Source organism: Mobula hypostoma, chromosome 18 (assembly GCF_963921235.1).
Source record: "Mobula hypostoma chromosome 18, sMobHyp1.1, whole genome shotgun sequence".
Classification (NCBI taxonomy): Eukaryota; Metazoa; Chordata; class Chondrichthyes; order Myliobatiformes; family Myliobatidae; genus Mobula; species Mobula hypostoma.
The window spans coordinates 52358401-52378410 of NC_086114.1; the positions used below are offsets into that span (position 1 = coordinate 52358401).

Here is a 20010-nt window from a genome sequence, read left to right on the forward strand (position 1 = left end):
CTTCAGAGCTCCACATTTTCACCTTAAACCTATCCCCTCGTTTTTCCAGAGTAATTTCTATATGCCCTTACTGATGTCAAGTTAAATGATCTATAATCATTTTCTCTCTCCCTCCTTAAGTATTGAGGGTTACATCTGCTACTTCTGGACTCTTTGGAATTTTGGAAGGTAACAACTCAGGCCTCCACTATCACTACTACCACCTTTTTTCAAAGCCGAGGGTGCATGTCATCAGTCCCATTCATTTCTCCTATAGTAATACTTTACTGTGAACTCATTCACATTAGACTTGTTGTTCTCTACCATTTCTGGTATGTCTGAAAATAGATAAAATATTTCATCAGCTTCTCTGCTGGTATACATTTCCTTGTCCGTAGTAACAGCATAATATGCTTTCACGTTGTTTGTACTTCCCACAACATATGAGGCTTTTCAGCCTATTGAGCCTACAGCACTCATATTAGTCCCACTGACCCGCTAATTTCTTCAACCTCACACTGGCAGTTATTTATAATGGCTGTTTCATCTATCGATCAATCAGCACTTCTTTGGGATGAGGGAGGAAACTGGAGTGCAATGGAAAAATTCATGTGGTCACAAGGGGAGCGTTCAAAATCCACACAGGCAATGCCAAGTGCCAAAATGAACCCAGGCGTACACTAATACTGGAGAGGAGCAAGGAAGGATCCGAACCTGAATGCCAAAAGTGAAAGAGAGGTGACTTCAGTGGAACAACAGGAGATCCAGACATGGTACAGCAGAACCAGAGAGTGTTAAGTAAAGCTGTAAATGAAAAATGAAAAATATTTGCGACATTACTTAGTTACGGACTAGGAGAACTCCCTTAAGAGGGACCTAGTCTCATGTTACTTGGATTTCAAGGGATGTAAAGAATATGACGAATTGAAAAAAAAACTGTTCTACTCATGTCAGAGTGAATTCAGGCCAAATACGAGGCCAAGAAGAATAGGAAAATAAACCCAACCAAGACAAAAGGGTTGGCAGTCACCCTAGAATCCACATCTAGAGGGTCAGGATAAGGTTAGAGGGTGTGAGCACATGTTTCAGTGGTTACTAGGACGGAAGATGCTGCTAAAATATCAACGGAAGTGAAATAATGGAGGGAATGAGTGGTTTGAAAATACGTGATGGAAAGGCGTGCCTAAGACCAGGTTGCTATGGGAACAGGTGGTAAAGACAGAAGAACAAGTTGCTGTAACACTCCAGTATTCCCAGAGGTGCTTTGAGATTGGAAAGTAACATACCTGCAAGGAAAGTTACAAGGGCATTTCAATTACTCTCTGATAATTTATACTTGTTCTAGAAGCAACAGTCAAGGTAAAGGTAAACAGGCGCTTTGTGGGGTTTCCTTTAGTAAAGGAGAGCCAGCACAAATGTGAAAAAGATCATGTTTAGTTGACATAATTGAGTTTATTGATAATGGAAGGAAGTTTGATAAAGGAAATTCTCTTAAAATTCCATGTTAGCAAAATACCACCTACAGGGCATGTTTACAAAATTGAGGAACTCACTGCCAGTCTGGAGATGCTCAATAGAGGTATGGGAAGCCACACCAATGGCATCATTCGCTGTGGTGGGGAATACAATTGGCAAACTATCGGTAGATGGAGAGTAGAAGGTGAGGTATTTTGGTGGGATTGATGGGAAGAGCCTGATGGAACAGTTCTGGAGCACATAGGGAAAATTGAATAAAAGGTTAATGAGATAATGGAAGCTTCAGGTAAAATAGACATGGAAAAAAACAGCTCACAGTACCAGATTGTGTAGGGACTGGGTGACCGAGATTTATAGTTTTAGACAAGAAATGCAATAAAATGCCAGAAAGATTTTTTTTCTATTCCAATCAATAAATCCTGGAACTGTCTGACAACAGGACAGGTGGAGTAGAGAAGTAAATGATTTCAAAAAGATACTTTCAGTAATAAGAGTCTAGGACAAGCACAGCCTCAGAACAGAAAGCCATCCTTTCAGACAGATGAGGAGGAAATTATTTAGCCAGAGGGTGGTGAATCTGTGAAAGTTATTGCCACAGACACCACGGAGGCCAAGTCATTGGGTATATTTAAAGCAGAGTTTGACCAGTTCTTAATTAGTAAGGGCATCAAAGATTACAGAGAGACAGCAGGAGAATGGGGTTGAGAAGGAAAATAAATCCGCCATGCTGGAATGGCAGAGCAGATATGATGGGCTGAATGGCCTAATTCTGCTCCTGTGCTTTTTAGTCTTATGGTATGAGGAAAATGTATTTTCAAATCTACAGAAAGAACAAGAGAACAGGCATGACTTCACTGCTCAGCAGAGAGACAGCATTGATTTAATGACCATATCCTCTGAAATAATGAAATGTCATGAATTTGGACCACACGGTGCATGACATGATTCAATTTCATTGAAAAACTGTTCAAAAACAGGACGTTCATGAAATCTGTATGCATTCGAAACATGCAGCTGATTCATGGAGAACCCAGCACACAGAGGAATATCTGTTCATATCCAAGCCAAGACTGGAGGAGAGCTCCATCATTTTCAATGCGTGACCCATGCCAGGCAAGGACCACTCATGCAACATCACCAACAATGTCTGCTTCTACGTGAATTAAGTTTAGATTATGAGAACACTCAGTCCTCTTTTATTGTCATTTAGAAATGCATACATGCATTAAGAAATGAAACAATGTTTCTCCGGAGTGATATCACAGAAAACAGGACAGACCAAAGACTAACACTGACAGAACCACATAATTATAACATATAGTTACAGCAGTGCAAAGCAATACCATAATTTGATAAAGAACAGACCATAGGCACAGTAAAAAAAGTTCTCAAAGTCCCGAGTCCCCGATAGCAGGCGGCAAAAGGGAGAAACTCCCTGCCATAAACCTCCAGGCACCGTCAATTTGCCGATACCTTGGAAGCAGCCGACCCCAGCTGACCCTGAGTCCATCCGTCCGAAAACTCCGAGCTTCCAAGCAGCCTCCCAAGCGCCATCCTCTGCCGAGCGCCTTGGACCTCGCCCCGGATGCTGAAACATGCAAAGCCAAGGATTTTGAGGCCTTCAGCTCCGGAGATTCCGGTTACCACACAGTAACAGCGGTAGCAAAGCAGTCATTTCAGAAGTTTTCCAGATGTTCCGCTGTGCTCTCACGTCCGTCTCCATCAAATCAGGATTGTGCACGATCCCCTACTTGACAAATAACAGATATTCATTACCGAAGTGGCCGTGCACGCTGTCGTCGCGCCGCCATCTTCTCTCCCCTCCCGGGAGTCCTTGAATTAGAAGGTAGGTTCTTGGCAATGTCAATGCTGGATCTGGTCTCAGTCAACTACATCTACAACAAAGACAGCATGGTTTCCTCCAGGGGAAATCTTGCCTGACAAATCTGTTGGAATCCTTTGAGGAAATAACAGGCAGGATAGACAAATGAGAGTCAGTGCATGTTTTTTGGATTTTCAGAAGCCCTCTGACAAGGTGCAACACATGAGGCTGCTTAGCAAGAGTCCATGGTATCACAGGAAGGATACTAGTATGGATAGAAAATTGGCTGACTGGCAGGAGGCAAAGAGTGGGAATAAAGGGCCTTTTATAGTTGGCTACCAGTGACTAGTGCTGTTACAGCGGTGTTACAACTTTTTTTCCACATTATATGTCAATGATTTGGATGCTGGAATTGATGACTTTGTGGCCAAATTTGTGGACAATATGAAGTTAGGTGGGGGAGCAAGTAGTATTGAGGAACCAGGGGATCTGCAGAAGGACTTAGACAGATTATGAGAGTGGGGAAAGAAGTGACAGATGAATATAGTTTAGGGAAGTACAGGGTCATGCACTTTGGTAGAGGGAACAAAGGTGTAGACTATTTTCTCAAGAGGGAGAAAATTAAAAAATCAGAGGTGCAAAAGGACCCAATTTTCCTCATACAGAATTCCCTAAAGGTTAACTTGCAGGTTGAGTCAATGGTAAGGAAGGAATATTCAATGTTAGCATTTATATTGAAAAGACTAGAACATAAATGCAAAAATGTAATGTTGAGGCTTTGTAATACATTGGTCAGACAGCACTTGCAGAATTGCGAGTTTTGGGCCCCTTATCTTAGGAAAAAAACATGCTGGCATTAGAGAGGGTCCAGAGGAGGTTGACAAGAATAATTCCAGAAAAGAATGTATGAGGAGAGTTTGATGATTCTGGGCCTGTACTCGCTGAGTTTAGAAGGAGGGAGGATCTCATTGAAACCTATTGAATATTGGAAGGTCTAGATAGAGTGGATGTAGGGAGGATGTTTCCTATAGTGAGTGAGTCTCAACCCAGCCAGCACAGCCTCAGAATAGAAGGATGTCCCTTTAGAACAGATATATGGAGGAATTTCAAAGCCAGAGGGTGGTGAATCTGTGGAATTCATTGCGACAAGCCACTGTGGAGGCCAAGTCATTGGGTATATTTAAAGTGGAAGTGAATAGGTTCTTGATTAGCCAGGGTGTCAAAGGTTATGGAGAGAAGGCAGGAGAATGGGTTTGAGGGGAATAATATATCAGCCATGATGGAATTGTGGAGCAGAATCAATGGGCTGTATGGCCTAATTCTGCTCCTACATCTTATGATCTTAAGATCTTACACCTTATCACAACACCCCACCCAACAGCAATCAACACCCCAACCCATCCTCGTAATTTTCAGATCCTCCTGCTTCCACCAACTCGGAGATCTCCTAACCCAATATGTTCCTTCACAACTGTAATGTATTGTGTGAGTATTCGTAGCATCAGAGTGCATATGACGTCAGGACGTAGAGAGATAAAAATGGAGGTCTGTTGAATAAACGTGGTTGTTCAATCTACAACAGTGTCCGAGTCACATCAATATTACATGGTGTCAGAAGAAATCGCGAAGGAAAAAAAAGGAAGAGAAGACACGTAAAAGATGTCACAGTTACTGCCACTGTCAATTTTAAGCCTACAAGGTAATCTGTAATCTTGCTGAGAACTGGAAAACATGGATCCAGAAGTTTGAGCTGTTTTGCACCGCTAGCGGTGTAGCTGAAAAGACGGAGAAAGTGCAATGTGCTACGTTTCTGCATGTGGCGGGGGAAGAGGCAATAAAGGTTTGCAACGCGTTTGTCTTCCAAGATGATGAGCAAGATAAAATTGAGGTGTTGAAAAAAAAGTTTCAAGATTACTGCGAACCGAGAAAAAACCTACCGTACATCCAACATATGTTTTCACGAGGGCTCAAGGACCAATAGAGACCATAGATGCCTATGTAACAGATTTGAAGAATAAGGCAAAAGACTGTGAGTTCGGACAACTGCATGACTCTGTAATATGTGACAGGATTGTATGCGGCATACGAGATGATCAAGTGAGAGGCAGACTATTGAAGGAGGCGGATCTTACATTAGAAAAGGCAACTGATGTTTGCCGTGCCAGCGAGATCACGTCAAGTCAGGTTAAAGTGCTCAATGAAGAGATTGAAGTGCACAAAATAAAAACTGTGAAAACTGACAAGAGTAGGACAAAGCCAGCTCCACAGGATGATCAATAGGAAGTTAATTGCAACAGATGTGGTTATAAACATGGATACAGAAAATGTCCAGCCTTTGGTCAGACATGCAAGTTATGCCAGAAAAGAAATCACTTTGCAAAGATGTGCAAATCGAAGGAGCACGCAAGGAAAATGCATGCTGTGGAACAGAGTGAGGGCAACAGTGACATGTTCATTGGCACAGCTGAGGTGGAACAGGAGGTATGCATCAAGAATATTGACAATGCAGAGATAGAGGATGAAGATGATTGGACATGATCTGATAATAAACAGGAGGAATGTGACATTTAAGCTTGACACTGGGGCAAAGTGCAATGTAATGTCGGCAGAAACATTCAACTCACTGGACATCAGAGGAAGACTGGAAAAATCCACCTGCAAGCCTGTTGCTTATTTCGGCCACAAAACGGCGCCATTGGGCAAAAAAAGCACTCACCTGTGTGTACAAAGGTCAAAAATACAAGATCGAGTTTGAAATAGTACAGCACCATGTTCCAGCAATACTGGGCAAAACAACATGCACAAAGCTAGGCCTGGTGAAGCGAATCTATGGTGTTGAAAAAGAAAACGACATTCTCAAAGACTTTGATGACTTGTTTTCTGGATTAGGATGTTTACCAGGGAAACACCATGTCCAGATTGATCCAACTGTTGCACCAGTTGTACATGCCCCGAGAAAGATTCCAGTAGCTCTCAGGGATCAAGTAGTGGCGGAGCTACACAGAATGGAACAGGTAGGAGTCATAACAAGACAAATAGAACCGACCGACTGGGTGAATAGTATGGTGACAGTGGTCACAGAAAAAAAACGAGGATTTGCACGGATCCACAAGATCTCAACCAAGCCATCGAAAGAGAGCACTATCCGCTGCTCACGGTTGAAGAGGTTGTCTCCTGCATGCCTGAGGCAAAATACTTTTCAGTATTAGACGCAAATCAAGGTTTCTGGCAGATCAAGCTGGATGAGTAAAGTCCCAAATTATGCACTTTCAACACGCCCATAGGGAGATATCGTTTCCTGTGTCTACCCTTTGGGATTTCTTCCGCATCAGAGGTATTCCAGAGATCCGTGGCACAAATGATTGAAGACCTGGACGGGGTGGTCAGCATCATTGATGATTTGCTGATATGGGGTGACACAATTGAGGAACATGATCAGAGACTGAAGGAGCTCCTGGAGAGAGCACGTGAGTACAACCTAAAACTGAACAAAAGTAAATGTAAGATCAGAACTACAGTGATCAAATACATAGGTCATGTACTCAGCGCTGATGGGCTAAAATCAGATGATGAAAAGGTCAGAGCTGTGGTACAGCTACCACCACCCGAAGACAAGCAAGAACTATTGAGGTTCATGGGCATGATACAGTATCTTGCCAAATTCATTCCCAACTTATCAGAGGTCAGCGCTCCACTCCGAAAGCTACGAGAGAGCAACACTGAATGGCATTGGGAAAACGAACCAAAGAAAAGTTTTGGCACATTGAAGCAGTTGGTTACCAATGCACCAGCACTCAAGTTCTATGATGTCAATAAACCGGTGACTATGTCTGTGGATGCCAGTTCGGAGGGAATAGGAGCTGTTATACTGTAGGATGGGAGGCCTGTGGCGTATGGATCACGAGCACTTACGGACTGCCAATGCCGATATGCTCAAATCGAGAAGGAATTACTCGCCATAGTTTATAGGTGTGAGAAGTTCCACCAGTATGTATATGGCAAAGAAATCCAGGTTGAGAGTGATCACAAACCACTTGAGAGCATCTTCAAAAAGCCACTCCACCAAGCTCCTATGAGGCTGCAAAGGATGCTTCTCAGGCTACAGAGGTACACTCTCACAGTCACCCACAAGCCAGGAAAAGAACTGCACATCGCTGATGCTTTGAGCCGTGCTTACCTCAAAGAGCAAAAGGAAGAGTTGCTAGGAAGAGAGCTGGAGGTCACCTGGGTTACACCCCAGCTACCCATCTCTGAGGAGAAGTTGAACATGTTCAGGAAAGCGACTGCAGATGATCCTGAAATGCAAATGCTAAGAGACATTACAATGAATGGATGGCTAACAGAAAGAAAAGATGTTCCAAAGGAAATGCAGAAATACTGGATATTTAAAGAGGAAATCAGCTATGCATCAGAACTAATGTTCAAAACAGCAAAACTCATCGTAACAAACCAAGTGAGACAGGAAATGCTCAACAGAATTCATAAGTCACACCTGGGGATAGTGAAATGTAAAGAAAAAGCAAGGGACATTCTCTATTGGCCAGGCATGTCAACTCAGATAGAAGACATTGTGTCTCAGTGTGCTGTCTATAATGAAAACAAAAACAGCAATCCAAGAGAACTTCTGCTTCCCCACCCTCTACCTGGAAGACCATGGAAGATTAGCATAGATATCTTTCACTACAATGGAGCAGAATATCTGCTTTGTGTGGACTACTATTCAAAATATCCGGAGATCACCAAGTTAAGTGACACGTCCAGTCGGTGTCATTACCGCAATGAAGTTAACATTCACAAGACAGGGTATTCCAGATATTGTCGTTGGTGACAATGGTCCACAATATGCCAGTGGTGAGTTCAGAGGGCTCTCGGAAAGCTGGGAATTTCAACATGTTAGTCCAGGGCACGCTCAGTCTAATGGACAAGCAGAGAGAACTGTACAAACTGTCAAGAACATGCTCAAGAAGGCACAAAGCAGCAACGGTGACCCTTACATTGCTCTGCTTGAATACCGCAACACACCGATTGAGGGTGTGGGGTTCTCTCCTGCGCAGCTGTTGATGGGACGTCGTCTGAAGTCCAAACTGCCAACATCCACAACTCTACTGACTCCTGAAGGTAATGCTCAGGTACATGACAAGCAAAAGTACAAGCAAATAAAGCAAAAGAGCTACTATGACAGACATACAAGACAGTTGCCAGATCTGCATACAGGTGAAAATGTCAGAATACAGAGAGGGGACACTTGGCAACCAGCTGTGGTTGTGAACAGACATCAGCAACCAAGATCCTTCATAATTCGCATGCCGGATGGAAGAGTCTACAGGAGGAACAGGAAGCATCTGCTGAAGACAGGCGAGAGGGAGTTTCCACGGACAGATGCACAGGACATTTCCACAGATACGGACATGGAAACAAACGACACCAACAGTGATGCAGACCGCAAAGACACAGAGGCCACTCGAGAGACTGACACGGATGAAGGTCAAGCACAGTCACAGTTGTATCACACACGGTCTGGGAGACAAGTCAAACTTCCAGCTAGATACCGAGACTAGACATACAGTTTGAGGCAAAGTCACACATGTCATAAGTTCCAAGGTGTGAAATAAAAGGTTTATTAGTCTATGTTAGTAAAAGAAAATACACTGCAGTTAGTATTGTAAGATACAATGCAGAATACAGTATAAGAAGCTAAGATGTTTTCTTTTAGTTTATGTCATGGTTGTTACACTGTAAGAAGGCCATACCTAGAGGCATTGTTTTGGTAATTCACAGTGTTGTAAAAAAAAATCTTGAGAAGGGGGATGTAATGTATTGTGTGAGTATTCGTAGTGTCAAGAGTGTGTATGACGTCAGAACGTAGAGAGGTAAAAATGGGAGTCTGTTGTTCAATCTACAGCGGTGTCTGAGTCACATCAATATTACAACAACCACTAACTACAGCCTCTGACTACTTTTTACCCCCTCTTAGGATTAATTCCTCACCTACAACCAGAGACCTACTGTTACCACTGACTGCAAACCTGTCCAGCAAGCCTCCTCTCAACTTCCAATCCTGACCCCTGAAAAGCAATCCAGCCCTCAGCTTTGACTGACTCTCCATCTGACTACTTCAATTGGTTATAGCTCTTCCTTCTGATCCCCCAATCTCTTCCCTCAGCTCCAGGTTCTCTTCCTATGGGACATAACAGGGATGGAATAAGCATCACACCACAAATGCCACTAATTATAATTCATGCAAATTCCTCAGTCATAATTGTACTTGACAGCACCTATCTATAAACACAATCACAATTACATAGTTCCAGAATTTTCCAATCAAGAGCAAGGAGGACTATCCATCAGTAGCCAGTAGACAGCATTATTGAGGATAAAGTAACCTCTTCTAAATCCTTTCTGATTATTCCTTCAGCCAGAGTGATGGGCTCTCCTTAAGTTGAGGTAATAAAGTTTGTTAAATAATATTACATATTATCAAACTGGATTTACTCTTACAAGGATCTGTTAGCAAATGTTTTCATCCAGAAGCTGAGAGTTCAGAGGTTTTATTCTGCCCAGATTTAAAAAAAGGCAGCCAGCTTCTAACAACTCTTCAAATTCATTTCAGAACTAACAAATTCACCACATACCTCCATTTTGGTACTACTAAAAAGTTTATCTGAGGCAGGGTATTAAAATTAAAGGCTTTACAATATTTTCAGTACCCATTATTATTTTAAGGATTGAGCACATTAGGACAACCCGTCTACATCTGAACTCACAGATGACTTCATATGATTGACAGTAAGGTTAGCCAATAATATAGAAGTGCAGAGAACCAAAGGAAATTACTTTAAAGAGTAACGAAAGGCAGGAAAGTTGTTTCCTCTGGTAGGTGAGACTAGAACTAGGAGACATAGCTTCAAGATTAAGGGGAGTACATTTAGGACGGAGATGAGGAAGAACTGCTTTTCCCAGAGAGTGGTGAATCTGTGGAATTCTCTGCCCAATGAAGCAGTGGAGGCTACCTCAGTAAATATATTTAGGACAAGATTGGATAGATTTTTGCATAGTAGGGGAATTAAGGGTTATGGAGAAAAGGCAGGTAGGTGGAGATAAGTCCATGGCCAGATCAGCCTTCATCTTATTGAATGGTGGAGCAGGCTCGACGGGCCAGATGGCCAACTCCTGCTCCTATTTTTTATGTTCTTATAATATTATCTGGAACTTATTCGTATAGTAAAGGTCAAATAAATGTAAAGTATGACCTTTTGAAATTTACCCAAGATATCTTTAAAGGTAAAACAACTGAATAAAGCAAATTACTGTATTAAATGAATCGCATATTCTCTACTTCCCAGCCTAAAACCTGCCCCTTGAACCAACCATTTGCTCATTTGTCCTAATATCTCCTATTTTGACACTAACGATTATATTCTTGTGCTCTACAATCTTTGAAAGGTATAATCAAATTACAAGCGGAGATGTGGCAGGGACAGCCACATCTCTTTTACTTCTGTGTATCTTTGAGTGAATACCCACTGACAGGAAATGTGACTACGACAAATAGCATTCTCTGCCAGCATTCTGTCAATAAACAAGCCTAAAAGGGAATTTGGAATTGAAGTTCTGTGCTCATTTAAATATAACCTTTTAATAAAAGTACCAACGCAGAAGGTAATTAGAACTGAAAAAGCAAGTTTTCCTCTTGCATTTTGCATTTCTTAATCTGCGTTATAAAGACTAACACCTGAATTAGACTAATATGTTCAAAGTAAGAAAAGTTGGTACATTCAATCCTTCAGAAAGATGTTTAGTAGGAAATAAAATTTGTGCTTGGAGTGAGGCTGTGTGTGTGTGTGTGTCTGTGTGCGTGTCTGTGTGTTGGTATAATATGGCTGGGGTTCAAATCTCCAGGAGGTTTGTCAGTTGTTCACCATAACGTGAGAGGCTCAGTCTCATTTCAGATGAAGCACCAGATCTGAAGGGAGCAGAATGCCTGCACACAATCACAGCCTACACTGTCACCTTAAACACTTGCTTCATATATAATAGCTGAAGTACGTGGTGTCCTAATTCTACTGATTCTAAAGTCCGACTGAAATGGTCTTGATTCAACAACAAGGAACAACATGCATCGGGATTAACTGGCGACATCATTCTGAACTGTCAATTCTCTAGCAAAGCAGCAGAGGGCACTCTGATGACATGAAATGAAAATGTATCATTCTTTTCAAGCGAATTAAAGTATCTCATGAAATTAAAGCAGAGCTAGCCTTCACCAGTCATTAATGTCAGGCCTGCATTGGCTATTAGGAAGCAATTCCTCTGTTGGATAACATCTTGATAAACAGAAACAAGACTAATTATGATCTATTTGTCAGTGAAATCAGGAGTATTTCTTCATCAAAAGGAGATAGGACCTTTGAAACAGCCAAAATCTATGATCAACAATATCTTGTTAGCAGATTATCAAGAAATATGGGCTGAATGCAGTTGAATGAGATAAGGCACGGTCATACGGTAATCTAACTGGGCAGCAGAAATGGAACAGACTCAGTGGGGTCAGGTAAATTACCTGCAGCTATTGCTGCAAACTGTGCAAATATTTATTTTTCCAATGATTCCCTACATCTTTTCCAGTAAGATAGTGACACCTGCGAACACAGCAACCTCTCGGGGTCCAACCAGAGGTACTTGTCCTTTGTAAAATCTGTTTTCTACGATCCAAAGACAATTCTACTCTAAGAACATTGGGTACCGCGGGGCTACTCCGTCAGTGAGCCGCTCCTTGATCAGAGTAAATAGACTGGTGTCAGCAGCGGAGCCGACCGAAGTGTAGAAGGGGTTGGCTGAAGGGTCAAAGGGGTCGGCCAAAGGTTCAAAGGACTGGTGTGTCGGAGCAGCAAGTTTGGGTTTGAAGGAGCTGACCTGGCTGCAAACCGTGTTGCTGCCTGCTAATTGGAAGCATCAGAGTTGGTGCAGTATAACCATGTCTTGGACATTTCACTTGTGATCGCAAGACTCTGTTGGACACTGATAATGTAAGTTGCTGCAGGCCTGTTACCCTTGTCTGGTGCAGGGACAGTCAACATGGGAGCTGTGTAGACTCAGCTGTAGTAAGGACTAGGCCTCGAAGCCTCAGGCTTGCCTGCTGCTGCAGACCAGGTGGAAGACATGGTAGCACTACAACATGGTTGAGCTCGACTGAGGCCTGGCCTCTCCCATCAGTGCTGCTCTCTGTGTTCTAGCAGTGGAATGACAGGCTGGATTGCATGCATCTGTACACTGCCAGGAGACTGTACCATCAATTGATGTACATTATTGTTCAGGGTCTTGGACTATACATTTCTTTTCAGCCAAATATCCTTCTCTGCTCAATATTTTAAATTATGTTACTTGCTATTTTTGAATGTTTGCTTGCTATTTTGAACGTTTTGCACCTTGACCCCAGAGGAACTGTCTCGTTCAGCTGTATCTACATATAGTGTGAATGATAATTAAACTTGATTTGATCATCCTCAAATCCCTGCACTTACACCTTAAGATCAACACAAAAGTTTAAATATGAATAGTTAAAGCTGTGACTAAAATTGACAGATGTAATCTCTGATTGTACCACAAGAAGCTGTGATGGAATACATTCACAACTGGTGTACTGCAAATATTTAATTCCAGGTTAGAAGCCACTTCATGCAATGTTCAGTGTGTGGGGGGAAGTTCCAAACTTTGCAATGGCACACCAAAGAAAAGGTAATCCAACAGAACCAATAATATCCAGAATGTGTTCCTTATTACATGGTAATGTTCTTGGTATGCTTGTCAGTGCAATCAAAGGGTGAGAGGAGGAAAGAAAAACATTACCAAGCTGACATGATTTTTTAAATGTAAACAGCATACCAGATTTCAAGAAAAATTCCATTGTTCTATTTCCTACTATTCCATTCTACTTTGGCACGGATCAAACAATACAGAGCTGGCGCAATTCGAACCACAATTCACTACCCCAGCTGTATCAATCATCACTAGTCTGAAAGCTGAAGTGAAAGAGTCACTAGTGACTGTACCAAACATTTTTTGGCTGCATGAAAACAAATCTCAGTCAATCACCATTGGGGCAATTCTGGTCGGTGTTGCTATATAAATCAGAGGCAGTAAAATATGCAAATCACACCACCCCACATGCTACATCCCCCCTCCCCTACACCCCAAGTCTACTAGCCCCTTGTGGTCTGTGCCATGATCATTCCGTAACTTTAAAGGTCATACTGTGTCTGTGATTATTTCCTTCTGTATAGCTCATCAGCACTGCCCATGGATTAGAGTCTTCAGTGCTGACGGATGTGCCACGTCTTAGGAGACAGCAGCACCAAGATCCAATGCATGATCATCTATTCTCCCAGGTTCACCTACTTCTGAAATCCAGCTGCAATTCCATAAAACCATCAAGTCAGGCATTTCAACATCACTTCGTAAAAACCCAACAGCCCATGGCAGCTGTCTACTTTGGGGGATTCCTATAACTGAGTCAAAAACCCAAATACCTGTGTGCATCTGGGAAGGGCTCCTCTTCCCTAAGATCAACTTCAAGCCGTGGGCTTGTACACTGTCTATGATCAGACACGCTGGTTAAATATACTGCTCCCGGAGAACGTCAGGGCAAATTGCCACAACACCATGGGGTTGCAATTCCAATTAACACTTTTAATGTGTTCATATTAAATTTCTGTATGCGCAGTTTAGGTAACCTAAGAACTTCCACAGTCAGTCTTCCAACCCTCCTACGGTTCTACCAGATCTCAGCTTTGAGAGTAACTTAGACCTCAAAAGCTGTGAGTGTTGGTCTGAGGAGGGCAATGACATTACTTCACTTACACTCCCAATGAACTTGGAGCATTTGAGATTGGTGGTATTCTCCTAGAGTCTTGAGATGTATGCTTCAGACAGTCCAGTCCTTGGAAGCATGGAAGAGGGCAGAGATTACTACTGTCCAGTAGACGCTAAGTTCTGTGCCAGATCTAAAGTCTTGATGTTCAAATGCCCGGTTCCTCAATCTGTGCAGAAGGATTGAAGCTGATCCTGAATTTCTACCTTCATGGTGAGATATGGGAAGTGGTCTATGTTCTTAGAGGTCTTTACTGCTTGAGAGCAGGGTGGCGCAGCCATGGGGAGGTGATCACAGTGTTCCGATGCACAACACTAGACTTTCAGAACAAACACATTTTTCTAAACTCTGGGATGGGAAGAGATTAGCAGAGGAAAAGTTTCAAGGATGTTCTCAATACTCCCCTGAAGAAACCCAACAGCTCCTGGGAATCTCTGATCCATGGCTGCTCGAAGCACTCAGGGTGGTGCTAAGAACCTCAAGGTTCTGCACTGAGTGCACACAGAGGACCTAAACAAGGAACAGAAGGAGTACACCACCTCACAAACTACCCATCTTCCTGTTCCGTTGACTACCTCCTTGCTGTGCCATCTGTAGAAGTCTGCAGTTCCTAAATTGGCTTCATCAACCACCTCAAAACCCAAGTGGGAGTAAGCTAACCTGGAACCAGAGGGAGCACCTCAGAAGATGGCCCAATATGAGCGACGGTGTTTGCATTTTTGGTTTAGAGGATCCATTCTGGCTGAACACTTGCACTCCAAGTCAAGATCTGACAGTGGTGATGGATTTGCTACCCATTTTTTCTTCCCCTTGATGCTGGAAGACACCATTCCAAGGTCAATGAAGTTGGGAGATGCTAGAATACAACTTTGTTGAACATTCCTAAAATTTGACGTAAGAGGGACATCCATAGCTGTGTCCTGGCACTGTGATATCTCCATATGCTACACCAGGAATTCCAGGAGGTTACAACTGGAATTTCACCTGCTCTCTGAAACAAGAGAGGCTGTAAAGACACATAGCAACAATATCTGTGGCATTTCCCCAACTTTATCCATGGGTCTGGCACTATTGTCTTACTGAATTGAGGTGAGGGGTAACATTGGGCTCTCACCAATGTAGGAACCATGTCGGTTACACAACATACCCTCTGAGTGTCTTTACTTCCACAAAGCTTGTGCTTCAGCGATCAACAGCACTAGTGACTGTGGAATGTAGGAATCTGTCTCTGGTTCTCTAAATCAGTGAGCGCTAAATGGTTTTCTCATTGGCGTCCATTTTGGGGCCTGTTGCATTTCGGTATAAAGGCATCTTATGACTGGGCCACCAGTTGTACCATAAGCACCTGGATTCAAACTATCCAGGGTAATCAGTTCATTAGCAGTTACAAACTAAATAAGTATTCAAGAAAGCTCAGTTAGTCTCAGGGAGAAGAACGCGATGGAGTAATCTTCTCCATTATTGTCCTTCCCTCGCATTGATCCGCTGACTATAGTGCAGAAAAGAAATCAGGATTACATCCTGGTTAAGAATTCCACCAAATTTTCCATCCCACTTTAACAGGAGAGGAATATTAGGAGGGATCCATTATTTATTTGTCATTCTCCCAATCAAATGTAAGCAGATAGTGAAAGTCACAAGAATTTAAGAACGGTGCGTTTACATTGCAGGGCGAGTACAGAGTATGCCGACACTATGTGATCTAAAAAGAGAAGCACTCGGAGAAGAGGCAAGGCGATCCGTGCATGTGACGTCATTCTGCAACGGAGTTCCAGCTTTCAAGTGACCCTAACGTGAGGGCAAAGACAGACCTGTGGATGACTGTCAACAATGCAGGCCAACTGCACTTCACCGCCGGCTGAGAGACAGTCGCCAGCACAATCAAGTCCTCCAGTCATTGCAAAAACTCAAAACACAAACCAGGTCAGTAACGGCATTTAGAAATGTTGTCCTTAAAACAATACAAAATGTGTCAATCTCCCAATAATGGTCCCAGGTAATCCCCCATCCAACTAGTCATAATGTATATCAAATACTTCACTTACCCGTAATCTGTTACCAAAATAAACACTCGGAATACTAAAGTACTCATCAGTATGGAGTACTTTTAGGATCTTAGTCGCAGTCATTATTAACGCCCTTTCTTCTGTATCTTCCCACCTCAGCATGCCTGCAGCAGAGGTTTTATCCCTGCCATAAACTTAGAAGCCAATTAATAAAAAATAATAGAACTTACACTATAAATTATAAAGAACAGTTAATGCAGGTGGATATTTCAATCTCAAGATTATACTGTTGCTCATAAAACATGTAAACTTTGTTCTCCTGATTTATGATTTCAGAACCTCCCAAATGGAACTAATTGTATTCAATGTCACCCACCAATGATCATACTTGTAAGTTTGAACTTATGGGACCTCTTATGGATGTTAAGTACCCAGGGACATTATTGTTGATGACACTTAACTTTCATTGGTTTCTTGTATCCCTCATTTGACTCAAATCTTTCCAGGTTAAGCAACGGTTTGCCAAAAATAAAAGTGCTTGATATGCCCTTTCACCATCTGAAGGCTGCTCCAACACGTCTACCGAAGTCTGACAGACTTAGGGATCTCCACAGTTTTGTGCTTCACTGTCTCCTGAGAGTTATCTGCATTGTCTGCTTTGCGAACAATGCTGGGGCTCGTTGCATTTTTTCGAGAAGCTTGTGGGCTCGTCAGGCCTTTCCGCGGAACCAGTGGACTGGTCTGCCCTTTCCGTTGGACCAGTGGGCTGGTCTGACCCTTTCTCTGGGTCTGTGGGCTTAACTGACCCTTTCCCTGGGTCTGTGGGCTTAACTGACCCTTTCTCTGTGTCTGAGGGCTGGACTGCGCTGACTGAGCCCTCCTTGTCATCGATGGACTTTTGGATCCCTTGGGTTTATGTGGCTGGAGGCTATCGACGCTCTTCAATGACTTCAACCCCAGCACCTCGCAAAAGTGGTTACAATGATGGGTGTCAGGAAATTCATCAATAACTGAGGAAGAGCAATTTCCTGTCAGTCCCTGATACCTGCAGAAAGAAATCGAATTATACTCTCAGCATTACGCGCAGGGCAAGACAGGGAAAAGAGGTTTTACAGAAGAAATTATTTGAAATGCCAGACACAAGACAGACTGCAGATGCTAGAAATCTGGAGCAACACACACATCAGGGAAATGAACAGTTGACATTTTGGGCAGAGATCCTTCATCAGGATTGGAATGAAAGAGGGCAGAAGAACCAGAATAAAAGGGTGGGTGCAGGGGAGGAGTACAAACTGGTAGGTGATAGATGAATCCTGGTGCGAAGGGAAGACAAGTGGGTGGGGAAGGGGAAAATTGGGTAGGACGTGAGAAGTTGGAAGGTGATAGGTAGAAGAGGAAAATGGCTGAAGAAGATGGAATCTGATAGTAGGGGACAATGGGCCATGGAATAAAGGGAAAGAGGTGGAGAACCAGAGGGAGATAGGATGGTTCGAGCTCCTAAAAACAAGGAGCATAAAGAAGATAATGACTAATAACTCCAACAGGAATTCTGAGGGAACATACGTATCCAACACGCTACCATAAAGAGTAGTTGAAGTCAATAGTACAGATGCATTTAAGAGGATAAATATATGGGGGAAATGACTAAAGGTTATGCTAATCAAAGGTTAATAAAGGGCAAAAGGGAATTCATGTGGAACATAAATTCTAGCAGGGAACAGTTGGACTGAATGGCTGGATTGTGTGCATCCTGCTACAGATATACGGTAGATCATTGCACTCTCTGGCCTAAGTTCATCTTCCTGCACTCAGTCTGTGGCTCTGAAGGTCACAACACTTTAATTACACACTGGAGTAGTTTTCAGATGTGAGGACGCTTTTTATCTTCACTACATCTCCTGCAGAGAGTTCCAGACCCCTGTCACCCCCCTGCGGACTTTACTTTCCCCCATCTCCCCTCTGATCTTCCTACCAACAACTCAGGAGTGCATGTGAAATGCCTTCATACATCTCCTACACACCCTCTCCAATATAATCATGCATTTTCTCTGCAGCCAAGGTCTAATTCATGCTGTATCTTACTCTAAAATGAAATCCTTGCTCTCCTATTCTCTGGAAAGGAAAGTAGTCTATATGCCTTATTAACCACCCATCTGACCCACCCGACCACCTTTAGGGATTCCTGTAAATGCACTTCAAGGCCCCTCTTTTTCTATTTACCAAACATTTTTTCTTTGTTGCACCCAGCACCCACCTTCCTCACACTTATATAGATTATAGACCATCGCTATCTTCCTGCATTCTATAACTTTCCTCTTCAGTAGTTAGTTTTGGTGACCTTTAAGAACTTCTTTACTATTTACTTCTATGTATCAATATAATGAGATTAAGTGTGGAATAGGCTCTTCTGCCCCTTTGAGCCTTGCTTCCCACCAACCCGATTTAACTCTAGCCTAACCATAGAACAACCTACAATGACCAACTAACCTACCAACCGGTACATCTTTAGACCGCGAGAGGAAACCAGAACACCTGCAGGAAACGCACGCCGTCACAGGGAGAACGTACAATCTCCTTACAGGCAGCGGCGGGAGTTGAACCCGGGTCACTGGTACTGTAAAGCATTGCACTAACCTCTTCGCCACTGTTAGCTTTTACATATGAATTTGTTAAGAGCAAGGGACCAAGTACTGAGCTAGTGGAACCCACTGCTAACAGCCTTCAAATCAACAAAATGCTTAGCAACCATTAACCACTGCCTTCTGCCACTAAAACAATTCTGGATCCCTTTTGTCACTCTTCCAAGGGCTTTGAGTTTTTACCAAGCTGCAATGGAAGACACTGACTAAAATCAATGTATTACCACACCAAATGCAGCCCCTCAACAATACTTTAATCCTTTGTGTTACCTCCTCAAAGAAACCAAGTTGTTAGTCAGATATGATATCCCCTTAATCAATCCATGTTGACTATTCCTGAATAATCTATACAGTACTTTGCTAAATGAAAATTTACATTTAGAATTAATTCTGATTATTTTCTCTCTGCAGAAATTAATTGCTTGTAATTATCCAGTTTATTCCCAAGCTCACTTTTTAAGCAAAAGTACATTAGCTGTAGTCCACTCCTCAAACACTCGTCCTTTATCTAGAGAATTGGAAAATTGTAGGCAGAGTGTTCATATTCATGTTTCTAATAACAACACAAAGATTTACTAGAGTCTACTTCACCCTTGCTTGCCTCACTATACTCTGATCATTTTTCTGTTTTATCTGTTAATAAAATCCATAATTATAATTTGTTTCCATTTTAAATGCTTCGAAAATTCAAGGCATGCATGGCAAAATATTTTAATCCATCTGCCTTCAGTTCCAAAACCTGTTAAGTGTGGAACTGTCTCTCTAAACATCTCCACCCACAGTACAAATTTTCCTCACCCAAACTAATATCGATGTGGTTCAGTGATAAATTTCACTTGAAGCCCCACACTGTGGTTTCCGGTAAATTAGACCATCGACTAATTGGGGCAGCCACTTATTTTGGACAATCTTAAACAATGAAACCTAATCAAGAAAATAGCTGGCCTTCACTTCGCTTATTTGGGACACTATGTGGCTTAAATGGGACAGGAGACTGTGCCAAACTGTTTCTAACTAGTGTCAGTCATGTGCACTTACATAGCTTTTAGACACCACACTGTGCTTAGAGCAAACAGTTTTTAAATAGTGTCAGTTGTGTGTGTTTGTATTATGTACAAACAAGAGAAAATCTGCAGATGCTGGAAATCCAAAGCAACACACACAAAATGCTGGAGGAACTCAACAGTCCAGGCAGCATCTAGGGAAAGGGCCAAAACCTTT

The 20010-nt window shown here is 42.5% G+C and overlaps 1 protein-coding gene across 4 annotated transcripts in view; it reads right to left on the reverse strand.

Annotated features, from left to right (window-relative positions):
* Window positions 1–492: 492 nt before the first annotated feature.
* The window catches only part of alpk3a (alpha-kinase 3a), a 94358-nt gene continuing 74840 nt past the window's right edge, over window positions 493–20010 (reverse strand). For 3 of the 4 annotated variants that reach the window (XM_063070868.1, XM_063070866.1, XM_063070867.1), the window contains exon 14: window positions 493–17195. In XM_063070868.1, the coding sequence (XP_062926938.1) occupies window positions 16730–17195 (466 nt within the window). In that variant the 3' untranslated portion in view covers window positions 493–16729. The remainder of the gene's footprint in view (window positions 17196–20010) is intronic. The other variant, XM_063070870.1, reaches the window with a different exon arrangement.